The sequence below is a fragment of the Botrytis byssoidea genome (genome assembly GCF_014898295.1).
Source record: "Botrytis byssoidea strain MUCL 94 chromosome Unknown BBYS_024, whole genome shotgun sequence".
Lineage (NCBI taxonomy): Eukaryota > Fungi > Ascomycota > Leotiomycetes > Helotiales > Sclerotiniaceae > Botrytis > Botrytis byssoidea.
Window position 1 is genome coordinate 22,826 of NW_024065865.1, and position 27,367 is coordinate 50,192.

Here is a 27,367-nt window from a genome sequence, read left to right on the forward strand (position 1 = left end):
TGCTTTCAACATGATGCAACTGATAAACTAATACACTCGCTTAGGTAGTACTCAGGTAAATTAAAGCTCCATTACATAAAGTACTTCAAACTTCGACATATGACACCACATGATAACAATCTAGCGTTCCCGTGACCTTGATGGTTTTGGGAAGATCAAGAAGGTCGATGCAATTAGATGGAAAAGTCACATCAGTTTTCATCTTAGTCTTGAGTGTTATCGCGGCTATATTAGAAGCAGAACGCTATAAAAAAAAAATCAACTCCGACCAGTGATAGCATCGAGCTATTGCTAGAATATATAGGTACTATCCCATCTTACGATCACCCTGTACACACGAGTAAATATGAATCTGCCCGCCTTTCCTGTTTCAGATAATTACGTCAAGGGCTGAGTCTAGTAGGTATTAACCGAACAGAGCTTCTTGGTAGGTCAATTGATAGGTCAATTTGAAACTGCTGTGGAAGGTCTGCTGGCTTGAGATAGCCTATGATATATGGATATTTAAGCATTTCATCTGGACTTCCATAACTAACTTTCTTTTTCTCACATTGGTTTTCTCCTACCGCTTCATAAGGTATTTGTCTACCAGGATCGATCATGCGATTCTATTGCATGATAGCACATACTATGAGGCCGTAGAGTTTGTTGTACAATGTAACCAGGTGAATTACAAAATAGTTCAACATAATACAATTTGACTTCACGAGAAAGGCATGATCAGCTTTGTTTAAGTAAATTCCATTCCATTTAATCATAATATACCAATACACTTTTCACATTATGCCTTCGATAGAACGCCAAATAAGAAACCCTAGCAACCTCCAACTCCCTAGATTAGTACTCATTCCTCCATGTCCTCATCCTCATTCTTTCCCGTTGGTACTTTAGTAAGAACATCAAAAGCTCCAGTGCCGACCTTGCTCATCCTTCCTATCACAATCCTACTACTTGGGTTGGCCAAGTCATCCCAATCACATTCTGCGACTGCATCTGCCAAGAAACCAACGGTTGTTTCGAAACTCATCTTCATGAAAGGACTGACACTGCCCTTCATTCCATTTCGGTTGAACGGACTGAAGCCACCACCTCTGGTCATGTAGTCTGCAATCAGATTCAAATGGCGCATATCTACGGCGATAGCGTGACCATCGAAAACGCTGTGCAACTCCTGGACGATGGTTGATCGACAAGCCTCCACACCATAGTTCTCAAGCATTGCAGCGATGTCGTTGGTAGAGATCTTGTTGGGGTTGATAAATGCGGCATAGTTTTGCATTGCCTTAAGGTTGACACCCTCGGTATGAACCACTGGTATCTTAACCATCTTTCCTGTCTTGAAATCCTTGACTTCGTTATCCCCATCATAGGTACATGATCCAATGCCTGGAATATGTTGAATGAGGCAAGATCGAAGAGCTTCTTCAACAATAGAAAGCATGAGAACCTTAGGAACATCGGCATCATATTCAAGGCTAACATCGCACCACTCTGCTTTATCCTGGTCGAAGCGGAAACGAGTGATATCTTCGCATCGCTTCTTAACTTGGGCTTCGAGCTCCTCGGACGCAGCGGTTGTCTTGCGCTTTTTACGTTCTCCATTCTCGTCATCACCTTCATCTTCATCATCACTTTGTGGTGCACGTGGACTACCCCCAATGCCCTCGTCTTCCATGTCTTCGGCATCTTCGGGCTCAGCATTTTGTGCTTGAACCGCATCATCTTCATCGTCGTTTGCAGCGTAACTGACAGCTTCAGAGCGGTTTGCTTTCTGCTTGTCATTGGTTGCATCATCATCACCATCGTCATCTTCGTCATCTTCACCCATTTCTCTCTCTGCATCTGGTCTAGCCTCTTCTATAGTTCCGACAGATTTTCCAATTTCCGGTACTGCAGCGGTGTTTGCTTTACCAGCCTTTTCGACCTTTTTTCGTCCTAGAGCCTTGCGTGTAAGATGTTGAAGTTTCGATGTGAACCTTCGTTGAAGTGTGAAAAGAACATCATCGATGTCAATGGCGTAGGTTTCACAGTACTCCTTAGAAGGGAAAAGCTTGATGTGAATATCATAGATCTTAGCTTGCTGGAAAGCTACTCCACGTCCAATTCGCTCCTTGACTGTAGCCCAATCTAATACCTCAGCCAAAGAAAGAATGCTTATAGACTTGGCGAACTTTTCACATTCATCAGGCGTAAGCTCTTCGTTGAGCGTTAACGTCATTGATGGCGTTGAAATATGATTACTTGCCGTCATAACAATTTCACGAAGACGTGGAATACCGAGTGTGACGTTCTTAGAAGAGTGACCAGCCAAATGGAAAGTGTTGAGTGTCATCTGTGTGGACGGTTCACCTACAGATTGGCCGGCAACAATACCAACAGCTTCACCAGGTTCAACGACAGACTTCAAGTATTTGGCAACAAGAACGGGTTCCAAAGCTTTCCTTGGTCCAACACCGTCTGGATGATCCTTGTCCTTGACCAAACCATCTGGGTTGGTCTTCATGTAGTTTGTCAAAGTCTCGAAATATTTCTCGGATGTCGCGTATCCATATTTTCCAGGGTTATATTCGGAGAGAACCGGATCTGGACCATTGAGATCATTTGCTTTCGCATGCTTCAAAGCTTTCTTCATCCGTTTAATGATGGTTTCCTTCTCTTCGAAAATAGTATCATAGCGAGGGTCGCCGTAGTTCAACTGGGCAAGCTCCGACATAAGATTCTGCAACAAGAACTTGAAATCGGTCAAATGCTTTTGCTTGGTCACATCGAGTCCATCTTCACCGTAGATGAATTGAATCATAGATCCGTCGGAATCTCGCACGGACGTATCGTACTCGACCTTAAGACCCTCCATACCCTTGATCAAGCATCTTTGTAGATATCCAGATCTCGAGGTTTTGACTGCAGTATCAATCAGACCTTCTCTGCCAGCCATTGCGTGGAAGTAGTATTCCTGTGGCCGAATTCCAGTCAAGAAACGATTGACGATATAACCTCCCGCTCTAATGTGCGTGTCGAATGGCTTGAAACAAGGAAGAGATTTTCCGCTCACCATCAACGGTACTCTACGTCCTTCCAAGACTTGTTGTCCCAAATTACAAGAGATAAGGTTGGCGTTGACAGCACTACCCTTGGCTCCAGAAACTGTCATATTCTGCATCTGGTTGTGCGGAAACTGCTTGACCAAGCCTTGGGGAAGGCATGCATTAGTAATAGAGGTAGAAAGCTTGCCGGCGCGAGCGTTCATCAACGCATCTAGACCTGCTTGTTTGGAATCGTCTCTCATTACATCCTCCAATCTATTGAGCAGCTCTTGATCGGTTTCGGTAGGTTTTTGATCTTCGAGAGACACGTACTTAGCAGCCACTTCAAGACCAATCTTACCGGCATCTGACAAAGTCTCGATACGGGTTTTCTCGCCTTCGGGTGTGAGCCTGAGATCATCCATTCCGCAAGTGAAAGCCCTCATGTGGAGATACTTCGTTAATAAACGACCAAGAATACTCAGAAGCTTTCCAGCTGTGGCAGGGCCATAGACCTCATGAACAGAGTGGATGAGACCACCTCCAGCAGGACCGATCTGTGCTTTGTCCAAGATTCCAGTAATGAACTCACCACCCTTAAAAAGTACAACGCCTTCCTCTGAGTCCGCACCCCATCGATCAGCTGGAGTTTGTGTTTTTCCTGTAAGAGATATTGGGGCGCAGTTGAGAGGTGTGATATTTTTTAATATTGTTGTGATGACCTGCTTTCCAGTCCAGCGTGCGACAGGTTTAATGATTGCAGGTGGCACAGTCTCTATGCGGTCGCCCACAATGTGTCCACTTTCTGGGCGAATACAATTGTAGATAAGTTGTTGATAAGTAGCTCGATCAAAGTATGTATCTTTGTTACACATCCAAACAGAAACGGAAATATGATCTTGAATCAGACCTCTCAGAGGTTTACCAGCGGTTGCACTAAGATATTGGTGATCAGTGTCAGCAATCTGTAACGCTTCTGCGCGAGCAACTTCTGTTTGTGGAAAATGCATGTTCATTTCGTCTCCATCGAAATCAGCGTTATAGGTGTTACAGTTGGCGTAGTGCATGCGAATTGTCTTCTCTCCTGGAAGTACTCTGGCTCTGTGACCCATTATCGAGGGCTTGTGCAGAGTTGGTTGACGGTTCATGAGTACCACATCTCCGTTGGTTAGATGTCGATAAACTTTCTTGTTGCGAGCACCGCTAGCTCCGTTACTGGACGATGCAAGCAACTGATTGGCTAGTGCCATTCTTTCGTCCTGTGTCTTTGAGCGTAAATTAATGACTTGCCCATTCTCATTTTCAATTGCAGCAGCACCAGGCCACTTGTCAACACCATTAATAACTGCTTGCTGCATTTCCTTGAAGTTATGACTTGTGACAGGTTCTGGGTATGTGAGCTTCTTGGCGAAAACAGGAGGAACACCGATTTCGTTTGTTTCGATATTTGGATCTGGAGAGATGACGGAACGAGCAGCAAAGTTGACACGTTTACCCATCATGTTCTTTCTGAAAAGACCCTCCTTTTTCTCCAATTTTTGCTTGATACCATCTTCGTTCTTCTTTCCAGCTGCACCTTGGATAGGATTTCGATCTCTATCAATCAAGGAATTGACAGCGTCCTGCATTGAACAACACGCTTCTTGGAGGTCAAAGAAATCTCTCTTTCTCAAAGTTTGGCTTTGCGATGGCCTGTCGGGATTCTGAATATCGAGGTAAATTTGGTTCACAGTATCAGCACTCTTCAAGATCTGCTTGTACAGTGAATTTTGTTGTGCTTCGGCAATTTCGCCATCGCCTGTCTTCGCTTCTGGGCGGTATCTATTCGGAGGCACAAGAAGTGTCTGTAGGAAAAACATATCTGCTTTAACCGCGGATGGCTTCTTGGCGGATGATCTGGAATTGTAAACGAGGGACAGGATTTCTTGCTCTTTTTCGAACAGCAATGTCAACGATGCTTTGACTTCCATAGCATCAACATATCGCTGTGGTAGTGGTGCGACTCGAGGTTTAGAGCTTGGAGTCGCGGAGCCATCCATGACCACATCCCCATCCACATCAAGGCTTTCGCCTTCGCCTTCATCCTCATCCTCGTTGGATTCTAAGTCGATATCTGCAATGCCTTCGTCGCCATCCCGATCTTTCTTCTCGCCATGAACCAATTGAACGGCATTCACAGCTCGATAGCTGCCTTGAGCCATCTTGGCCTTATCTTTGACACTCAAAGACTTTTCGAAGATCTTTACATATCGGTCCTTGCGGTAAGTTGGAGATATGCCTTGACAGTTTCCACATAGCCTTCCTGCAGTAATTGCTTTCATGAAGCTCTTAACTACAACTCGGCGTGCTTCAGCTACACCTTCATGCTTTTCCCTTCTCCATTCCCATCCAGATGCCTTAGCGGCCTTGAGCTCCTTTTTGACAAATGCAAGTCTTCTTCGAATGACACTGTCGACGGGAGACTCTTCGTCCGAATCACTAGCAGGCTCTTCTCCTTCCTTTGGCTGAGCAACTTCGATATTTTCAATCTCCTCGGCGGCGCTCAGCAGACCGTGTTGAATCAGGCGCAACTTGCAAACATATCGATTGACCTCCTTGCGCGACATTCTAAACTGATGGCAGTACTTGCATTTTGATCGCAATAATCGCAAAACTTGATCCATAAAAGTTGGGTGGTAAACGGGTGCGGGTAGGTCGATATGGCCTGCATGACCCGGGCAGGAAAAGGAACTGAGATTACATGTTGTGCAGCTTTCTAATGTTAGTATTCTATGCAATTGAACGGATACATTGCTTACTTATTGTCACCCCATGCACCTAAAGCTGGATCGTAAAGGCCTCCTGGAACTGGGTGAAGAAGACTGTCAAAAGTAACAGGATTCTCTATCCTCTTTACAGAGAGAGATTTGATCTCAGCCGTGGAAAGAAATGCAAAGTCAACGCTCTCAATGGCTGACGGAACTGGCTGTGAGATATTCATTGTGATTGGCAGTTAACGCTAAAGCAGGAATACTGCCATAGGTTGCTTGATTAGATTGGAAATTTGCGATTCCGAAGAGTTCACAAGTTGAAGCTTCTATGTAGATACAAAAAAAAGTTCCTTTCGTCGGGGAAACTTTTTTTTCGCCGGCCCCCGGTGCTGATAAGGCAGCACGATAACCCCATCTATTGATCACGTGTTGACCAAAGTTCTAGGTTTTTGGTACGCCCAGGCAGAGCTTCCTCATGATTCGCGTGTGAGCACTTAACGATTACGATACTTCAGGATCGCCGACTTGGTGTATGTGCGCCATATATCTCTTTTCCAATACACAATTGACAAACATATATTTCTGACAACATGGATCGAGGGAAAGCCTCTCCAATTTTGGCACCTCGACATGATTCCTCCAGCCGTGTTGGCAAGCCAGAGTCTGCTGCCGAGAAGCTCGCATCTTTGAAAGCCAGAGTCGCAGCTGCAGTCGGCGGTAGCAAGGCAAAGGGTGGGTTAAATGTTGGCTTACATCCTATGCTTGCGAAAGGAGGTTTGAATGTCGATCTTCACCCAGCACTACAAGACCTTGGACAATACAAGCCTTCAAAATCAACTGCGCCCAAGTTCGCAACCAGCATCGGAAATGCTCGCCCTCAACAAGAAAAGGCGACGGCGAAGCCTAGGAAACAGCTCGATATTTCGGGGCCTTCGACGGAAGAGATCCGCAACAATCCATACTTTGATATGAGCCTAGGTGGGCAAACAGCAACGCCAAAGAATCGACACTCGAGACAACTAGTTTTCAACCAGAAGGGAAAGTATATAGCACAAGCAAATGCACTTCGAAGACAGGCCGCCCTAGAGGCTATGAAAAAGCGTATCGCCGAATCTTCGCGAAAGATTGGCATTGACGAGGACATCGATACCGAGAAGAAATTCCTCGTCGAAGCACCGCCAGAGATCGAATGGTGGGACGAAGGCCTGGTAGATGGCAAGAATTACGACGATATTTCGATTCCAAAGACTCTCAAAATCGGTACCCCAGACTCAATTATTACAGAATATGTTCAGCATCCCGTTTTACTTGAACCACCACAAGAAAAGAATGCGCCTGCGCCCAAACCTATGTTCCTAACCGCGAAAGAACAAGCTAAACTACGGAGACAGCGTCGAATGGCTGAATTGAAGGAACAGCAAGCAAAGATTAGACTTGGATTGGAGCCCGCGCCGCCTCCCAAGGTCAAGAAGGGAAATCTTATGCGGGTATTAGGAGAAGAAGCTGTTAAGGATCCAACCGCAGTCGAAGCTCGTGTCAACCGAGAAATCGCAGATCGACACCAGAAACATGTCGAGACGAACCAAGATCGAAAGTTGACGAAAGAACAGAGACATGAGAAATTGGCTGCAAATCAGGAGAAGGATGCCGCAAAGGGCATTCATGCTTTAGTATTTAAGATTGGGAGCCTTGCGAACGGTAGTCACAGATTCAAAATCGCCAAAAACGCAGAACAGCATGCTCTCACAGGCATCTGTATTTTACATCCAAGATTCAATTTGGTGGTTGTCGAGGGTGGCGAGCATAGCATCAGGCAATATAAAAAGCTTATGATGCAACGAATAGACTGGACTGAAAACTCGCCCACACGAATCAAGGAGGGTACAAAAGCAGATGCATTGCAAGATTGGTTGAAGGCAGAAGATGAGAAAGGAGAGTTGAAGGACATGACGCTGAACAAATGCCAATTGGTCTGGGAAGGAGAGCAGAAGTCTAGAGCATTCAGGAAGTGGCAAAGTAAGGTGTGCGAGACAGATAGTGCAGCTCGAGATGCTTTGACAAGGTCCAAAATGGACAGCTTTTGGACTGTGGCGAAGAGCATGAATTAGAAGTAATGGCCGTGGTTATACCTTTTTATTATTAGAGCCCTACTCCAGAATTAGATACCAAATGAACCAATTTATTTTCCTTTCTTGGGCCACAAAGCCGTCATTGCTATCTTACAATTGTGATGTATGGCCTTTCCTAGACGTCAATAGATGATTATCCATAAAAGTCTACCTACGCATCTAACTGCATCATCGACGCCTCCATTTCATCGTCATCCATGCCATACTCATCTTCTTTAACTGTTTGCTCGTTGCCATTCTTGATGCCATCCATTGGGTCGCCCTTCCCACCACCTCTCAATGCTTGAAGTGTCTCTTCATACTGCTTCTCCTTGAATTTTTCCAGATCCTGCAAGCTCCACGTACTGATTCCCTCCTGATCCTTGGCCTTGAATGGCTGTGCCATATTCCGTAAAAATTTCTTCGCACTTCCTACGGCCATATCCGTACTCAAATTGACTTCACTATCGAGAATCGCCTGGTTGATCCATTTTGGCAATTGAGTTCGCTTCTTCAAGAATCGACGGTCGGCCAACACCATGATTCCGTAATCATCTTTTCCTCTGAGGACACGTCCTAAACATTGGGCTGCATGCCTCATGGCATCGAAGGATAGGAAGTCATTCTCTCTAATCCTGTATGTTTCGCGGAGGAACTCTAACCGCGCTTTCAAAATTCGAGATTCGGTATACTGGAATGGTACTCCAATACATAGCACAGTGCGTCCGTATTGATGGTCGAAATCGATACCCTCACTAACTTTTCCACGAGCGACACAAAGAAGGATGGCTCCCCGTCCGTTACAGCACGCAGTGCGATAGGTCTCTAGTGCTAGAGATGTTTCTTGTGCATCAGGAGTTTCCACGAGAATAAGCTTGTATTTCCAAACCTCATCTAAAATACCCATTCCTTGCCACATACTAATAATCGACTCCATGTATAAGTAGGATGGAAAGAAAACGACCATGCCATCCGGAGTGAGCTTAGACATCTCTGTTAGTAAATTACCGTAATTACGGACAACAGCAGGCTCATTTCGAACTTGGAATCCCGAAGAAATTGCAACCTGGTCAGATCCTCTTGTGACAATCATAGGCAAGAAAGAGCGTCGAGCGAGAGTCATGGGGTAAGACTCCTGAACAACACACTCGAAATTGAGCATTTTAGGATACATCTCGAGTGGGGAAATAGTACCTGACGTGATAATTACGGAGCTGAAACGCTCAAAGACGGGCTTAATTGCTATTGCGGCATCAAGACAGGTGAAGTGAAAAACAGGATTGGGAACTTCGGCGGTATCAGACTCATAAGGCTCGAGTATAAGAAGAAATCCCTTTTCATATGTCGCTACGAGGGTGGCAAAAGTTGCAACTTCCTGAAGTGGCTGATAGTCCTCAATGTTGGTAAGTTCCAAAGTCCGCACAAGAGATGTTAGACGTTCTGCGCAAAATCTAAGTGGCTTCTTCTCGATGTACGTGTACTCTTTGAGATGAGCCAAGAAAGATGCCGGTGTCTCCGAAATAACTTGCCGGACTTTCATTCGTGTCTTCTCAAAATTAGCCGCTAGCTTTTCGATACGGCTATAGCTTTACTTACCTTGAGGTATTCGATGAAGCGTTTCAAAAAAACGACAAAATGCTCAGCTCTCCGAATGTTTCCCGGGACAGCTTCTTTGAGGAGATCATCTGGTAAAGCTAAAAAGATGTGAGTAACTATGCATTTTTGGTGCGAGATAGTATATAAACGAACCAGGATTTGACATGAAGGCATCTTCTGCTCGAGCTTCGTCAGCACCGCGCAGTCCCTCGACCAACTTGGCGTATTCATCCTTGAGTTTTTCTGAATCGCTGTCCCTCAAGTCTGAAATCCTGCTTTCGAGATTCATTGCTCCACGAGTGGCCCTTCGAAGCGAGTCATCTGTGATATCAGTACTTAAGGACTCGATGCACACGTTATCAATATTGTGTGCTTCGTCGAATACAACTATGCAATCTTTTGACAGCTCTTTAGAAACTCTCTCGGCAATCTTGGGGTCGAGTAAGTAATGGTACGAGTAAATGATCACGTTACAGAAGGACATCTAGTTCCATTAGTTACCGAAGCTGCAAAGACATCAACACTCACCATTCGCCTGGAAGTAAAGTATGGGCATTGCTTGTGTTCCTCGCCATATCTCATTATTCCATCTAACGTCCATACTCCATTTGGTATAAGATTATGTGGTTCGAGGAGGTCCAGGTTCTATTATAGACGCGTCAGTACAATGCTGATCAAAATAACGAAGAAACCTACATCATGATAAATGCACACCGGTACATCTTCACCCCTCTCCTTCTTCTCTTTCACAAATCCAGCAGTCAAGCTTCGACAGCGAGCATCCACAACAGCACCACTCTTCTCCCGCTTCACAGAAGGATGAAGGCATAAATTTTTACGACTAGTCAATCCCAATCCACGGAAATCTTCCTGGTGCCCGAGTTGTTCCGCCCTATATTTCATAAGAGCTTTCAATTCTGCCAACGCTTTTTCAATTTCGGACATAGTACCTGAGCACTCATTAGTATGTCTCCTTCATCTTCAGGATTGGGTTGTATCACGTGAGCAGTAAATGAGTTTCCTGTGCTCTGGGTAGTATTGCTGATACGCAACGATCAAAGACAGCAGTGAGATGGTCTTTCCAGTACCCGAAGGCATCTCCAAAACACAATGGCCGCCGGCATCAAGCGTTCCTGTCAAACATATCAGCAACGGATGATCTTACGGTGAGTAGGCAAGGGGCAAAATACTTTTCAGATCGCACATATAGCTGATTTAACATCATACATTAGCATCGAACGTTCTTTCTGGTGTAAAATACAGCCAAGTGAAGTAACATACGCATATTGTTCTATGTAACAAATCAGAATCTGGACTCAGTATCGAGATCATCTTGGATGCCTACCTGGATATATCCTAGGATATGGAAAGAGCACTGGCAAATCACTGGTTCATCTATCAGTTCAAATGATACTTTTTCCTATCAGTTAAACAAACACATACTCAATATTGAACTTCATTTTGAAGAGGCAGCCCTGTTGGTGCTGTTGATGTTGCTGATTAAAAATGGCTGTACTTGAGGTTGAAGTAAAATAGCCTTCTTGTAAGGCGTAGGGCTGGCTCAAAAGCGGCACCGCATTCGTGCTGTTACTTCAGGCCAGTTGGAGAAGCAGCATTTCATACCAACTCAACGCGATGTTTAAGTACTATTACTACCTAGGTATCTGAACTTTCTGGGGCATGCTTTGCTTTTTATAAATTGCGTTTTTACTTTTACTGTGTGGAAAAGAAAGAGTCACCAAAATCTGTTCTTTCTTCTTGAACAATGACCGTAACTGCCTACATGGGAAACCGACGAACCGAACCTTTAATGTAGACTCTTTGACGCGTCCAAGTGAACTGTTCATCATTATTCCTTGCCTCCACTGCTTCAATCTCCAGGAACGGAACATTTATTTACATTCATCATTTGACTGCTCCATACTTTGAACGTTATGATCTTTCGTTTCTCGATAACTCATAGTTCAAAGCCCCTTCTCGTGCTCACCGTTCAAAGTATATCTAATCACACTTCGTCCAGCTTCGGATACCTGAATCCTCATGAATGTAAATATTACCTCAAAGCTTGCTTTGCTTGTGAGGTCCAAATGCAAGCGTGAAGCGATGTCTTTTATAGGAAAGCTTGAATATGTGGCGTATGTTTGGAGGAGCAGGCTCTGCAACATGTTGTTCCTGAGACAGTGAGTGCTTTTTGCCGCTACCATCCAATGGAGGAGGAGAACAGTACACTACGATTGGTATCCTCGAGGGGCATTGAAGGCGCATAGATTAAGTACGTTTGGTCTATTCGAAGCGTGAATTTAATAGTGGCGTTCTTATGGCTAGATACACTTTCTATTTCGATTCGTTTATTTCTGTCAAATTCCATTCTTTCAAAGTTCCAGAAGATGAAGATAAGTCACAAAGTTGTTTTAAGCACATTCGTGGTATGGGTATCATGGAAGTTTTGGTGTGGAAATCTGAAGAGGATCTTTACACAAGTAGGCCGGACAAAAAGAGCAGGAGTGGTAGAAGGTGTAGTCGAATTGAGGTTCCGGATCAAAGGGTGAGAAGAAAGTCTTCAATGGCGATGATAAAATCAATGGCGAGATAAAATGAGATAAGTTTCATGATTACTATTGAAGAGTCTGTGTAGAAGATTTTCTGGCCACTTGCGAAAATAAGGTCAAACCTGTTCTGTAGAATAATTACACTGTCAAACATCGAAGCATTCATGAAGGTTGTGGAGTGATATTTTAGGAAGCTCTGAATATATGGCAATCATTCTCTTGATACAAGCCCGCAATAAACATGATTGAATTGCTGTTCTCAGTAGCAAGGAAAGTAGAAATGCTGTGAGCATTCAAGCATTGGGAAAATGACTCAAGAAGATGGACGGAGTGATCTCATAGATTTGTAGCGATGACAGGACTGATTGAATACGAGCTGTCTGGTAGTGAGACGAGGGAGAATGAGGGAGGACGATCAGATACATCACATACTCCCAAGTCTTCAACAGAAACACCTAACATAGTATCTGAAGCAATCTATAGGTCCTTTGCTTTCCAAATGATTTGAGAGCCGGTTGTGGTATTGATAGGTACAATCCAAATAGAAAGGATACAGCTGAACATTCCATAGTAAAATGATTACGCTTTACAGTCACGAAGGGATAAGATTGCTTGACGCTGCTGACCTGATACAAAAACAATCGTATCAAGGGTGATGAGCCATGGGATAAATGATAGCTTGGTCAGTCAGCAGTTCATAGTAGCTATGGCGGTAGAGGTGAAAAGGCACGCAAGTCATGTGGGGGGTAGTGAGGAAAGAAGAGGGCAAAAATCCTCAGTGGGTGTTGGCGGTGAGGCCATTGTATTGACATTGTATTGATATTGCAGGAGGGAAAGGTGCTGCTATGTAGTTGTAGTATTTAGAACAATCTACCAGCAGGCAGAATTGCGAATGTGGAAGAAGTAAGAGCTTGAAGAGGATAAATAATGAATATTCAATTCGAGGCGTAACTTCCAAGTGCGTACAGGTCGATATCCATGATCGTCGACCATATGAAGTAACACAGAGAGATGGACATGCAAAACAGCAAGGGAAAGGCAACATATTTGAGGGCTCAAAGACCAGCCAGTAATTTGGTTCGGGTATGCTAAGTCTGTTCTAGAGCACAGGCACTTTAATCGCCATTGCAGCAGCGTCTGGATGAGGGTGTTACTTCACACAGTATAAGCCAGTTCACAACATTCACAGTAGTAAATAAGAGCATGGGTGTTTGAAAGATTGATAACTAATCGTAATTGTTATCTGTTGTCATTGGCTCAGCGCACCGTCGCTGGCTGGATAATGTACAGCCTGTAAGAACGCAGGTCCCCCATAAAATGAAAATAAACTCCATGCCGTAAAACCCTTGTAAGATACCCCCAAAGCATTATCATCCACCCCGATCCATCGCCAGTGTCAATCGACCTAAAGCCGAAGCGCTTTCAGGCTGAAGACATCGAGAAGTCAAAAAAGAAACCAAATTTAACCACGCTCACCACGGAGACGACGGGCGAGTTGGATATCCTTAGATTGGATGGTGACACGCTTGGCGTGGATGGCACACAAGTTGGTGTCTTCGAAGAGGGAGACGAGGTAGGCCTCAACGGACTCTTGGAGAGCACCGATGGCGGAAGATTGGAAACGGAGGTCAGACTTGAAATCTTGAGCGATTTCACGAACGAGACGTTGGAAAGGGAGCTTTCGGATCAAGAGCTCAGTCGACTTTTGGTAACGACGGATCTCACGGAGAGCGACAGTTCCTGGCTTATATCTGAAAGGAATTAGCGATTGTAGAAGCAAGAGGTAGAAAGTGAGTAATTACCTGTGGGGCTTCTTGACACCTCCGGTAGAAGGGGCGCTCTTACGGGCAGCCTTGGAAGCAAGTTGCTTTCTTGGTGCCTTACCACCAGTGGATTTGCCTATGAAGTATTAGCAACGGTGCTGAAACAGTAATGTTGTTGTGGCGAAGAGGAGTCGCGTTGTTCGAAATGATGATCGGTCGCAAACGTGATTCTTTTGCGACCGACGCGACAAGAGGTAATAATTGAAATGTAATGAAGAGGATGGGGATAATAACTTACGGGCAGTTTGCTTGGTACGAGCCATTTTTGATACTTCTAATGGATAATTTGATGGAGTTCTTTTATGGTTGTTGTGGATTGATGAAATGGATGAAGTGGATATTGAAGTGGTGGTTGTATGATGTAGAAGAAAAGAGATAGAAATGGGCGATGGCGATTATTTGTATCCGAAAGTACGCTAGTGAGTGATTGATTTGGCTGTGCTTTTGTGGAAAAAACACGCTAGTGTAATCTGTGGGAAAGGAAGGAGCTTTGAGTTGTTCAAATCGCTTGAAAAAAGAACTTTTGTTTTTTTACAGCAAACTGGCCAATGATAATTCAAGGGACATTTTTTAAAGCGGTACAAAGTGGATTGATCTGGAAAACAAGGATCTCATTATGCAACTACCCAGTCAAGTGCAACCGGATGGTGAATAGACTGGGGAAAGATCCGAAAGAGAAGGAATGAGGAATGGAATAGGAACAGGTATTAGGTTTTGTATTGTGTGGCATGGCATTTGGATTTGGATTTGGATTTGGATTTGGATTTGAAAGTACTGTACTGCACTGTTCTGTACTATGCAATAAAAGGCAACTACTCGATGCTACGGGTTTCATCCTGCTGGTAAATGCTTACCAAGTTACCATTAATCATCCTGCAAGAAAAGAAGAACGACGCTGTATCATGTTGGTGAATGGACACTCTACCGTGCTCGAAAGACTTTGTGTTCCACCTCCGAGTTTCAACCTCATGTGACGATCTCAGCAATGGCCCGAAGCTGAGAATGACAATGAGTTGGTGAAAGCGATTCTGAATGGAACTGAACTGTATTTCCTCATCCACCTTTGAATGCTTTGTGAATAACCTCCTGTACTCCTCTTCTCTACCTACCTATCTATCTTAGTGCTATCAATACATACATATGACTGTACCGATCGACCCTATGAAGCATAAATGATAAAACCCTTTCCTCGTCCGTAATCAAGCACCTGCCCATCGGGTTCTAACTTCTACCTAATTTCACAGCCTTATTGCATTAATCAATTACTCCGGCATTCTTACTTTCTCCATCCAACCAATCAAAATTTCCATTCATGCTTACCAAGCTTGCTCTGGCCTGTTGTTGATGCTGAACCGATTGGTATTAGCGCATTTTCAACTTAGCGTGGTGATGCGGAAGGGGCCTTAGTGCATCTTTTGATAAGAACTACAGAACTTCTTCCCAAATACCAATTCTTATTATCTCCATATTCTATCCCACAACGCCATTCCAAATTTCTAAGCAACCAAATACCAATACCCAAAACACATTCTCCTTTTAATATCCCACATTCATCATGACTGGACGTAAGTATCTTCCCTGTCCCTGCCTTACCTCACCTCCATTCAATTGGATTCATTCCTTCCTCTCATCGCGTTCAACTTGCTAACGCGTCTTCTTCACAGGCGGAAAGGGTGGCAAGGGTCTCGGAAAGGGCGGTGCTAAGCGTCATCGCAAGATTTTGAGAGACAACATCCAAGGCATAACTAAGCCAGCTATTAGACGTCTCGCACGTCGTGGTGGTGTCAAGCGTATCTCTGCCAGTAAGTTACGACTTCGCACATCTCGTCGCACGAATACACATCTAACATTCTCACCTAGTGATCTACGAAGAGACCCGTGGTGTTCTGAAGAGCTTCTTGGAGGGTGTCATCCGCGACGCTGTCACATACACTGAGCACGCCAAGAGAAAGACTGTCACATCACTCGACGTTGTCTACGCTCTCAAGCGCCAAGGACGTACTCTTTACGGTTTCGGTGGTTAAACGGTTGCATATTTACGGTTCTTTTCTACGTCTATTATGAATTTTCTTCCTCGACTTGTTGTGTCGGAAGATGGGTGTGTTACGGAAATGGGTCTTTGCTTTCAGGTGTTTATTGTATCATAAGGATATTGGGGTATTCCGGCATGGTTGGTCCATGAGATAATCAAAACCATCAACACACAATTCTTGATCTTCATATGTCTGTTCCTACTCGTGATTGTTTTTCTGTACGCGTATTTCCGTAATGTTGTTGTTGTTGCTTGGCATTAAATTTGGACGACGCGCCATCCTTGAATGGTGCCACTTTTTCCCCCCTCTCCAACATCCTTCGTGTCACCGCCTTCCTCCATTTCTGTCCTTCATAGAACTTACCTTTGCTATTCGAGTTTCCACATGCTTGTTTGCCTTTATGACAACTCATGTTCTCGAATAATATGATGGTATCTAGTACTCCTATCTGAGTTCTTCGATAGTATAAGGTCAACTTCATCGAGACCTCTGTCTACTACATGAACTGATTATTCTCCGTTACTTTGAATCATTCGTCCTCTTGGGATAGTAGTATGTGATCTCCATGCTACTGGTACATGAATTCGACACTGTCTGAATCCTGCCATATCGTACGGTGATACTATTTCAATTTGAAATGGTCTCTACATGTGTGTTGTCTAATCTACCGTTTCTTATTGAAATCTGGAATCCACCGATTTACCATCTCTGGCAATGTATATGACCTTCACCGGTGACCAGTGTTGTAATTAGTATACGGTAGTATTACTACAACTGATATAGAGAGTATAATACGTACATTAGTACGTATAATAGCTAATAATATTCACATCCATACATATCACACAAAAGGGGTTATACTGAAGATATACCAAAATACAGGAATTTATACATTCTTATTCGAATATTGTATATTTTATTCTAGCATTACATATTTTGAATGGTCTCTTTCCTTATTAGGCTTAAAGCTAATCAAAATATATAACATTCGAATAGAAATATACAAATTCTCATATTTCGATATATTATCAATAATATTCAATACTATTAAAATGTGGAATACTTTTAGTAATATATAATTTAATAATAATTACTGAAATATTATCATAAATATTAATATATACCACTAAAGTAGAGCGTAATTGAAATACGGAAAATACTAATTACAACACTGCCGGTGACCCTGATTTCTTGTTGGAACTATATATATGTATACCTCGTAGCAGGGAATGACCTTCTTATGTCTAGTTTATCACCGTTCGTTCGTTCTCGAGCCGCTCTGTTTTCCGCCATGCACGTGGAGACAACTTGAATTTACATTGTGACGAAGGCATTTTGTTTAGGTTTAGGTGATTGCCACCTTCATATTTTGTTCTGCACTGGACAAGCTTGACTCGGGAGTTTGTCGTTACATGGGATACTGTAGCCTCTAATGTCGTCATTTGTTTTCAACCCTGGGGTCTACCGGTATATCTCTAATTACGTGTTCCAGATATCATGTCTGCATTCAGCCGATTATGATGTCTTCGTTCAGCGTTTTGAGTGTTATCCCCTCGAACTCGTTCCTTATCTACAAGGGGAGAGGCAGGATCAGAATATTGAAAAGGCTACTAAGGTTGAGTATTTTCAACTTACCATTTAGGATATATGAATAAGGGGTGACTGAATATGGAGTAGAAGGAAAAGGATAGCAGGATGTCGTTTGATATGTTACTTGATGTGATAAGTGGAAGTTGAAAGGCTATCAGTGACAATGTATGATATGATATGATATGTGCTATATATTGTATGTATACTCCTACAAGGGGTAAAACCTACATAATTGTTCTTGTTTTGAGACCTAGGCTGGGTTTCAATCTTTTCGAGATCGACAGGATTCGGGAGTTATTTCTGGACCTCAGAAGAGAAAGAGTTTTATTGTCGTTCTTCTGTCTTGATCGAGCCATTCAAACCCCCATTGTGTTACAACGTCAAAGTGAAGTATGTTCTTTGGACCTCATGTTAAATTGAAAATAATAGATGAGACTGAGCTATCTCCTCACAGGACTCGGATTACTAAAGTTCAAGTTTCATCAACACTACTTGACTATTTCACTCCTCGAGTACATATTATAAACTGTCGAAAGAGATTTTTGGTTATCGAAGCAATGAATATTGTATTCTGTACGCAGGTTCTGACGCGCTGCTAGAAACTATATTATAGCAATGAAATGCATTATCAACGAATACTCGATGATAATTACTACGAATGTTAAGGTTATCTATACTAACACCTCCACTAGCATTGAATAGTATTTGAGGTCTAATATTTAGAAATCCATGTAAATTGATTTTTGTGAATGTTGCCATTCTAGCTCTAATATAAAATGACAATATTTTGAGTTGAAGTTTGTGGATAAGAAATTGAGCCTTTTCCAGAAATTTCAATTTTTTGAGATCTGTGATTCTGTTCATGATATCCAATGAAAAATAATATTCCAGTCTAAATTCAATAGATAGGGGTTTTTTTTAAAATTTCTAAGAGTAGAACATTTTAATTTAGCAATAAATCGATTTTAAACACATAATCGTATCATTTTATCAAGAAGTGAAGATTAGGCCATTAAATTTATTGATTTCGATCGAAGGAGATATTTTGAGGGATAATCGAGATATTAGTATGTAAGATGTTAATATTCGGGATTGTAATCACAAAACATAATATTTAACATGGAAGGATACAACGTTTCGAAATTTTGATTGAGCTTTTAAGGAATCACGAAGACTCTCTTCTCAAATATATCAAATATTCTCAGCTCGTCTATACTAGAATTGTCAAAAAGACATTGAAGATCCATACTTCTTAATATTTTGAATAACTGTAAGGTAGTACAATGCTTAAAGAAATAATGAGTTTATTTAGTTTCGATGTTTATGAGGGGAATTTGAAATGTAAATCTAAACTAATTCATTACATGAACTTGGGTTAAAAAACACTCCATTGAATAGTCAATTGTTGATATGAAGTAATACGAAATTGATTATAATCCGGATAGACTCTATGAATATCTTATAAGGAAGTTCTTGATTGCCTACGACGGCTTGATTTTAATGAATACCGCCTTTTTGTAAGCCAGAATATCACTTTCGATTAATGAATATTGTATATATAGATGAATATATCAGTATGATATCTATTGATAAACTCAACACTTTGTAGATTCCATGATATTTTTTTATATTTTTTTGATACATTCAAATAACTGTCGTTGGTCTATATTGGAAAAAAATCTATTACTTTATTACTAGAAATAAGAATATCAGAATAGGATCTTATCATGACTATTTTGTTTGCAAGTACACGGACCCAGCAATCAATTAAAAAAGCCTTCGTAAAAATAAATGTAATGGTTCTCAGACTAGTTGATATATATTCTAAATATTTATTGAAATAGATATTAAGATATTTTTAAATTATACAAACTTGGTAATACTGAATATGTTGAAAGTATTCCTATTAACATCCGGTAGTATAAGAATTAATAAGAAATCTAGCAAATCTAATAGATTACCCGAAAATGTTTTTATTAAGACTTTGAATAAAATGTTTCTGAAATCTTTACAGGAAAACTTCACTACATCTCTTCGAATATATTCATTAATATATTTATGAGTTTCAGAACTATTAAATCTGAGTTTTTATTGATTTTCTAATTTCATTATAATATCTTCCGAATCTCTTAAAAAGATCGAAGTGATTTAAATTATTTTTCTAAAAATAGAAGTTATTCAAATCCAATCTAATTTTTTCTATCAGATAAGTATCTATAATAAGCTATATTGATTAATTATTTATAATATAATCGATCGTTATTAAGAAACTAGTAATATTGGGTTTAATCGGTTGTATTTCTAATATAGTGAAATCATGTTATAAATAATAGTTCGATCATGTATTTATTTGATTCAATGAATATATGAAAGAATTTGTTAAAAGAATTTTAAAAGCATCATTAAATGAAATTTTTCAATAATGATGATAATAATAATAAAAGTATTAATATGAGATTTAATATCAGAATCGATGATATATAGAGCTTCAGCATTATGAGCATTACAATTATAATTTATAATTTTACTCGTTAATTGGTATCCCGTTATTATGATTTTGTCTCATTTTGTGAATTCAGAACCATAATTGAATTATTTATTACCTAGGTATATTGAAAGTTAAAAAGCGATAGTTCAATACATAATAGTTATAGAATAGAATTTTAGATAATAGTAATGATTTAGATATAGAATGCGGTTTTATGAAAATAAAAGTAATCGTAAATGAAGAATTATTAAAACTTAAGTCAATCTGATAAGTTTAAAGCTCTCTAATTTCTGTATTGCTTATAAGATACTCAATGATACATATTCAATCAGTTATAATCAATACAATAAAACTGAAATTCTTGCTGTAAATACCGCATAAGTTTGTTGAATACTCGAACAAACTATAAGATCTTACTTCTTAAGTAATATTAATAGTCAAAGCAAATTTTTATCTAGTGGGTATGAGTTTAAACTTCATGTCCTGCTACTTTGATTTTAAATAGATATGTATAGATTCAAAGAAATAAATATTTCATAACAAAAGAAGATAATCCAAAAGGGTTATTTAAATATCAGATAGTAAAAGGTAAAACTATTTTTCTTTAATTGAAATATTTTATTTCATTCCTTTATAACGATCACTTTGAAGTAGTCGACCTAAATACAGTTTATAAGAAATTTTAACAATTACTTATTTATATAATTAACGGTAGAAGGATTTGACTCATTAAAAAGACCTTGATAGCACAGATAGGAATTCCGAATAGTATTACTATTATCTCTTTAATTGTATAATACTTAACCGAGATATAGTATTTGAGTTATGTTTCTGATTAGATATAGCCGCATATTTCTGGTATAATAGAAGTATATTCAAAGTATTATCGAAATATTATTTGCTAACTGCTATGATTATATTTCATAGATTTCAAAACTGAAAAATTCAATTTTTATAATTATATCTTATAAATCCCATAATTAGTTTTTATAAATCTTATAATTTAAGTCTAAAAAATAAGTATATATTATACCTTAATAGGACAGGCAGACATATGAAACAATAGAAGTACGGTGCTAGTATTGATGGAGCAATATTTCTACAATACCAATAATACTTCTACAGTTTCCGCACCCCTAAACAATATTCTAATCTCTATCTAGTATTGGTATTTATTCAATCAAAGAGTTAGATGAAATCAAAATTTATTAAAAAAATTCATCAAATTTAATATTAAATCAATTGTATTATATAAAATATATTTTGAAGATTTTATCGATTCGGAGAAGCAAGTTAAGTTTTTTTGTACTCCTATATTATATAATTATATGTCTCTATAACCATAGCAAATCTGTTAATTGGCATATATAAGATTCCCTCTGATTGATTATAAATAATATATAAAACTTTTAATTAATTAACGCTTAGTATTCTTAATTAAACAAAAAATCAAACTACTTCAATTTGATATATATTCTTGAAAGAAAAGAAAATTCAATTGGAAAGGAAATAAATAGATGAAAGTAATTAAAAGCTTTCGAATACTATAATAACTTTCAGAATAAGTTTTATAATAAAGGTAGAATTAATTAATTACATTGAAAAAAGATTATTTAAAGATATATTTGTAAATAAGAGCTTTGATAACAAGCTGAGGTATAACACTTTAGACATTTTTCAATATTAGAATCTGAATTAGAATCTATACAAGAATTTATAAAAAGAAATTAAACAAGAATTCATTCTTCTACCATTTTGATATTCTACTAATAAGAATAATAAGAATAGCAATACTAATAAAGGTTGATGATTTTAATTCGAATGTAGCAAGGATTGAGGACGTGGAGGCTGGCCCTCATATATATATTATATATTAAGATTAGAATTAGAATTAGAATTTATCTATAAGATTTTTGTGTTTTATGATATAATAGTACTAGACATTGGGGAAAAATAATCTAAAGTCTACGAATTTGTAGGGTTTCAAAATCATTATAATAGTTCAAAAGGAAAAAGAAACTTCTACAAATTCATAGGCTGAAAACCCCTTTTTCCCCGACGGCTAGTATGATCACAATGTTATATATCTTGAAATGTTAATAATATATCAGACCTGATTAGTAATACCCAAAAATTAGAATTTTTAAAAATAATTTTCTTTTTCATATAATAATAGCTTTTTTATTGAAACCCACTTTAAAATAGTATTAATTATTCTTCAATCTTTCTTTAATCTAGACCTATAAATTTTTAATTTTTTTTAAACTTGAATTATAAACCTAATAGGGTATAGCTACAGGGGTTTGAGCCTATTATTTCAGGGCCTATGGGGATTGACTATAAGAATTAATTAGTTGTACTTTGACAATGCTTTCATTATACCGGGGGTGCGCATACCGCACCTAATCAAGAATACAGCTTAGACACTATATCCCGATTGGGTATTGTACAGCGTGGGATACTGTGGGGATACCGTATAGAATTCCCACTTGTACTATTAAGGTAACTTTCTTAATTTATTTATTAATATTTTAAATCTTATAAGAATATAACTGTATTAGAATTTTAAGATTATCCTTGTATTGAATAATCAATGGAATATCAAATCTGGATATTATTTAATTAAAAATTTGCATCTTATTCAAATAATTTCTTTAAAGAGGATTTTTTTCCTAAGTTTTGGATTAGAAATAGTGTTAGTATTACAAAGAATTTTGAGTAGTATTTAGAGATTCGAGAATTATATAAATATTATTCTTCCAATATTAGTATTATAAAATGTTATAGGAGTATGGTTTTCGGTATTCTTGAGATATTACTTTATTAGTGTTAGTGTTCGTTTCAAGATTCAAATTTTATAAAACCTTCACTTTACTAATACTAGTACAATCCGAACCGTGAAAATATTACTCTATCAGTAATGATATTACGAGGGCCTGTTTTTGATGAGAGCCCGTTTTAGATTTAAGCGAACTCCTCACCCAAAACTATGCTTTATTCACTACTTTTATAAATATATAAATATTCAAATAATTTTTATAAAATCTTGAAGTTCAATTTTGATATAAAGAGTTGATCAATCATTATTTCAATAATAAATATATAGATTTCGATTTCAAATCCATTAATAAACTCTATATGCAAATTTAATTTTCAAATTGAACATTATTTCTTATAATAATTTCAAACATAAATAATATATTATACATTGTAAGCCGATTAAAGTGTTTAATAAAAAGTCTACAATTTTATTAAAAGAAACTTCATCACACCTATCCATAATAACTTTTTTTGAATATATAATAATATCAAATTAATTTAATATTGAATTCTGAAGTACATAAATCTTGGTGTAGAAAGTACTTACGCACGGACCAGGCCCCCATCAAAAACAGGCCCTCGTATACTTCCACTATATTATATCCCTGCTTATTCTATTAGGAAACTAATTTTGAAAATCAAGATGTTGTTCTTAATGATTGTCTTAAACTTGAGGGGTTTATTTGAATTACTAGATCTATTAAGTATTGATATAATGATCGTTAAGTACTTTTCAGATAACAAGTATGTAATAATAGATTCTATATCAGATTCCCAATCAAGAAAATTTGATCATGTATTAATATTCGTGAGAATTCCAAAAATCTTAGTGCTCTTAATATTTGAGCATTTCGATTACTATATAATATAAATATTTTATATTTTATATTTATAGGATATTTTAAATGATGTATAACACTTGTTACAGATATTCAATTGTGTTTTCTGATATCAAATACTGACCGTTGGGGAGAAAGAATTTCGAGATAACGAATTCGTAGAAAGGTTTTTTTCTTATTGATTATTACATTCATTTTAAAACCCTACAAATTCGAAGACTTGAAAGTCTTTTCCCCGACGACTAGCACTACTATAGTTATGAACCAAGATTTTAATTCAATTCTAATTTCATAATATAATATATACGGGGGCCAGCCCCCGATCCTAGCTACGCTTAAGTTTTTGTTTTATTATTATTACCTTAACGGGACAAGCAGGGATAAAACAGTAGAAGTACAACACTAATACTAAAAGGGTAGTATTTTTATAATCCTCAAATCCCTAAACGATATTCGAAATCCATAGTAATATTAATATTAATATTAACAGAATAGTATCTTAATAATTCCTAAATCTTGAAATAACATTCAAACTCTCATATAATAGGAATATAATATTCGATTAAGAATTTAAAAAACAATTAACGTGGTTTATTATCAAGTGGGCCATATCATCGAGTGGGCTACTTTTCCCTTAATTCACATTTTCAAATCTATATTATTCAATAATTATTAAATCAATTGATTGTAATTATTAAGAGTCTAATAATTTAGGATTTATTATATTATTTTAACAAATTTTTATATTATATTCAGTTTTTCTATACTTATTATAATATTAACTAGAAAATACTTTTTTATTAGAATTCCTTTCTTTTTGATACTTATTGTATTGAATCTGAATATCAATCTTTTATTGAAATAATATATTAAAAGTCTTTTACTTAATAAATACTTTCTCTTAATATAATTAAGTTTTTTTTGTATATTAATATTTATTTAATATTTTATTTAATATCTGAAATATATGAATCTTTATATTTAAAAGTATATTTTTATAAGTTAATCTTTTTATATTTTTAATTAAAATTAATATAATCTTGAATATAGATATAAGGGAGCTTAATTAATAATAAATTATTTGAAATTTAATTAATATTAATTAAGAAAAAACTTTAATTGAATTATAAGGGGTTTAAGAAATTTATTGATTTAAATTGAAAAAAGGGGAGAGTAAATATATGAATTTGAATATCTAATTTCAAAAGTATAATTTTAGAATTAAATAAATTAAATCTGTTTTTTGAAATTTTGATTTTATATTCTGAAAAGTAATTGATTCTTTATATACAGTTTTAAAAGCTATAAAGAATTCAATTTTCGAAATATAATGAATATATGCCTTAATAAATCCATTAATTTGATTATTATATAAATATTTCAGATTGTTAAAATAATCTATATTAAATGATTGAGTTAAATAACTTGAATACAATAATAGATTTAAGTATATAATATTATTCTCTTTGTAATATATTTGAAAAGCTTTTGATTTATAACTTTTATATTTATTTGATATCAATATTCGATATCTACTCTTTCTTTGGTTTTTAGTATACTTATTAAAATATTTTAATTATTCTAAATCTGTTTTATTATTTGTTTATTTATTAGATATAAATTTAATAGTTTAATTAATAGGAAAATCGATTTTGATATATCAATTAAAAAAATAAATCTATTTTTGAATTATTAAAAATGGGGATATAATTTTACTCTTTTTATTATTATATATAATTGCTATAATCTATTCTCTATTATTTGATTATATTACCTTACTTCTATTATTTTGTCTAGTATTAATTATAATTATTTTGGAGTATATTATATCTATTATAAAGCCTGTTTTATCAAAATTGTAGAAATCACTATCCAAAATACTATATTTCGCTTATATATTTGTCATTAATCAAAACTATTTTTTAATAAATTTAGAATCTTTATAAAAAGCTCTTTAAAAGTTATAAATATAATTAAAATATGTTTTTAATTCAATTTAATACTTTATAAATCAATATACCCAGAGCTTCCCAATATATTTTATATTCTTTGATTCAAGAATATAATTTATTATATCTTTTATATTTCTTAATTTAAATAAAAAATCTTTTAAATTTATATTAAGAATATATTGAATAATCATTTTCTTTTTTAATTCTATAATATTATAATAATTCATTCAAATTTCTATATAAAATAATAAATCATTTATTTTATATTAAAAAGTTATATAAAGAATATTATAAAGTTTAGAAGCTTTTTAAATACTTAGTTTTTTATCTTCATAAATAGTTTTGATAATAAAAAAGATTCGGGCTTTTTAATTAATTGATTTTATAATAATTAATTGATAAATCGCATATAGAAGTTGAAGATGTAAATTAAGGGAAAAGTAGTTCACTCAATGATATGGCCTATTCGATGATAAACCACGTTAAGTTTATTAAGAATTTACTAAATTTGGTATTTGATTGGTTATATAATAGAGAATAAGTATGGGAACTCTTGTATAACTAATATTATATATATTTACATTATTGAAAAAGATTAAATTCTTTTTAATGATAGTTCTCTACTTCTAAAATTATATTTATAACAAGATTATTTCCAAAATTAATACACATATATATTCTAAAAAATTCATATATTAAAAACTCTATATTCATAAAATTATATTTATATTAATTTTTCGAATTGATAAAACTTACTGTATTTCTAATAAAAAAACTCTAATTTAGCAAATGATATTATTATATGAAGCCTGATTATCAACTAATATTTATTATCATTTTTGAAACAAAACTTCATATTTCTTACAATAATACCTAGGTAAATTTTGTTAATAGGATTTATTTTTGAATAATCATCAATCACTTTATATTGTAAGTTTTCAATTCTCTTTAATTTTTTCATAGATTTGACTTATGAACTTCAAGGGGACTGATTAGAGGATTTATGGGAATAAATTATAAGGATTATTTAGTTATATTTTGATATTGCTTTTATCATATAAACAAGATATGTGTTAGATCCAATCAGGAGTATAATTTAGATATTGTATCTTGATTGGGTATTATATATTGTGGGGGTGGGTATTGTAGATGTGTTATCCAAAATTCTTATTCCGAATTGAGGTATTATAAAGTTCTATGTAATAAAGGAGATAAATTAATACTCTATATTAAACTTTTCTTATAATATGTTTCTTTATTTTATCTATATACAAGAAAATCTATGGTTGTAAATAGATTCATAATCATAAAATCAATCAAATTTCATAAAGGGGTTAAAAAAGGAAGGATGAAGTGATTTGGAATAGTCAATATTTTGTAGAAGTCATTTCAAAATGATATAAACCTTTAATTTTATATTACATTCAACTGAAACACAATTTATTTATTTTTAAAATCAAATTTCCTATTAAAATTGTCAAATAATCAAAATGATCTATTCAATCATGGTTCAAACAATATATTGAGAAGTTTTATACCTACTTTTGAGTGAAACTTCATTAGTTTGATGGTTATAATTCCTAACAGAACAAATCTGTATAGTTTTCATATTAAATTTTTTAAATGAAATTAAGTACTCCTGAATACATTGAATAGTATCATCTGCATGTCAAAATATGTATTATTGTATTTAAAAATTCCATCATCTTGAATCTTAATATCATAATTTCGAATGTCAGAGATTTTTTGAATTAAGTCAGGAGATTAAGTTAATACATTGGAATCGAGAAACTAAC

General features: G+C 36.5%; 5 protein-coding genes across 5 annotated transcripts; 2 read left to right on the top strand and 3 right to left on the bottom strand.

Annotated features, from left to right (window-relative positions):
• Positions 1-725: 725 nt before the first annotated feature.
• On the bottom strand, positions 726-6,148 carry EAE97_009811 (uncharacterized protein). The gene is made up of 2 exons (XM_038880326.1): positions 5,822-6,148; positions 726-5,774 (listed from the first exon to the last, which is right to left on the bottom strand). The coding sequence occupies exons 1-2, from the start codon at positions 6,001-6,003 to the stop codon at positions 845-847; spliced, it is 5,112 nt and encodes a 1,703-aa protein (XP_038728693.1). The 5' UTR covers positions 6,004-6,148; the 3' UTR covers positions 726-844.
• Positions 6,149-6,363: 215 nt separating this feature from the next.
• EAE97_009812 (uncharacterized protein) lies at positions 6,364-7,881 on the top strand (the record flags this gene model as incomplete). Its single annotated transcript, XM_038880327.1, has 1 exon — positions 6,364-7,881. The coding sequence occupies one exon, from the start codon at positions 6,364-6,366 to the stop codon at positions 7,879-7,881; it is 1,518 nt and encodes a 505-aa protein (XP_038728694.1).
• An 87-nt stretch (positions 7,882-7,968) lies between these two features.
• On the bottom strand, positions 7,969-10,937 carry EAE97_009813 (uncharacterized protein; the record flags this gene model as incomplete). The annotated part of the gene is made up of 10 exons (XM_038880328.1): positions 7,969-9,427; positions 9,478-9,575; positions 9,631-9,961; positions 10,006-10,122; positions 10,174-10,427; positions 10,479-10,610; positions 10,668-10,687; positions 10,759-10,768; positions 10,823-10,863; positions 10,921-10,937. The coding sequence occupies 10 exons, from the start codon at positions 10,935-10,937 to the stop codon at positions 8,054-8,056; spliced, it is 2,394 nt and encodes a 797-aa protein (XP_038728695.1). The 3' UTR covers positions 7,969-8,053.
• Positions 10,938-13,488: 2,551 nt separating this feature from the next.
• Positions 13,489-14,112, bottom strand: EAE97_009814 (uncharacterized protein; the record flags this gene model as incomplete). Its single annotated transcript, XM_038880329.1, has 3 exons — positions 13,489-13,777; positions 13,829-13,925; positions 14,088-14,112. 3 exons carry the CDS (start codon positions 14,110-14,112, stop codon positions 13,489-13,491), a joined length of 411 nt encoding a protein of 136 aa, XP_038728696.1.
• A 1,292-nt stretch (positions 14,113-15,404) lies between these two features.
• Positions 15,405-15,873, top strand: EAE97_009815 (uncharacterized protein; the record flags this gene model as incomplete). The annotated part of the gene is made up of 3 exons (XM_038880330.1): positions 15,405-15,414; positions 15,514-15,651; positions 15,710-15,873. 3 exons carry the CDS (start codon positions 15,405-15,407, stop codon positions 15,871-15,873), a joined length of 312 nt encoding a protein of 103 aa, XP_038728697.1.
• Positions 15,874-27,367: the final 11,494 nt, after the last annotated feature.

What these genes read in the sequence shown, in the direction of transcription:
- EAE97_009811 (XM_038880326.1), bottom strand. Translation starts at nt 6,003, where the DNA reads ATGAATATCTCACAGCCAGTTCCGTCAGCCATTGAGAGCGTTGACTTT. An exon ending in GGTGCATGGGGTGACAATAA is followed by an intron (nt 5,775 to 5,821) that starts GTAAGCAATGTA and finishes AACATTAGAAAG; the next exon opens with CTGCACAACATGTAATCTCA.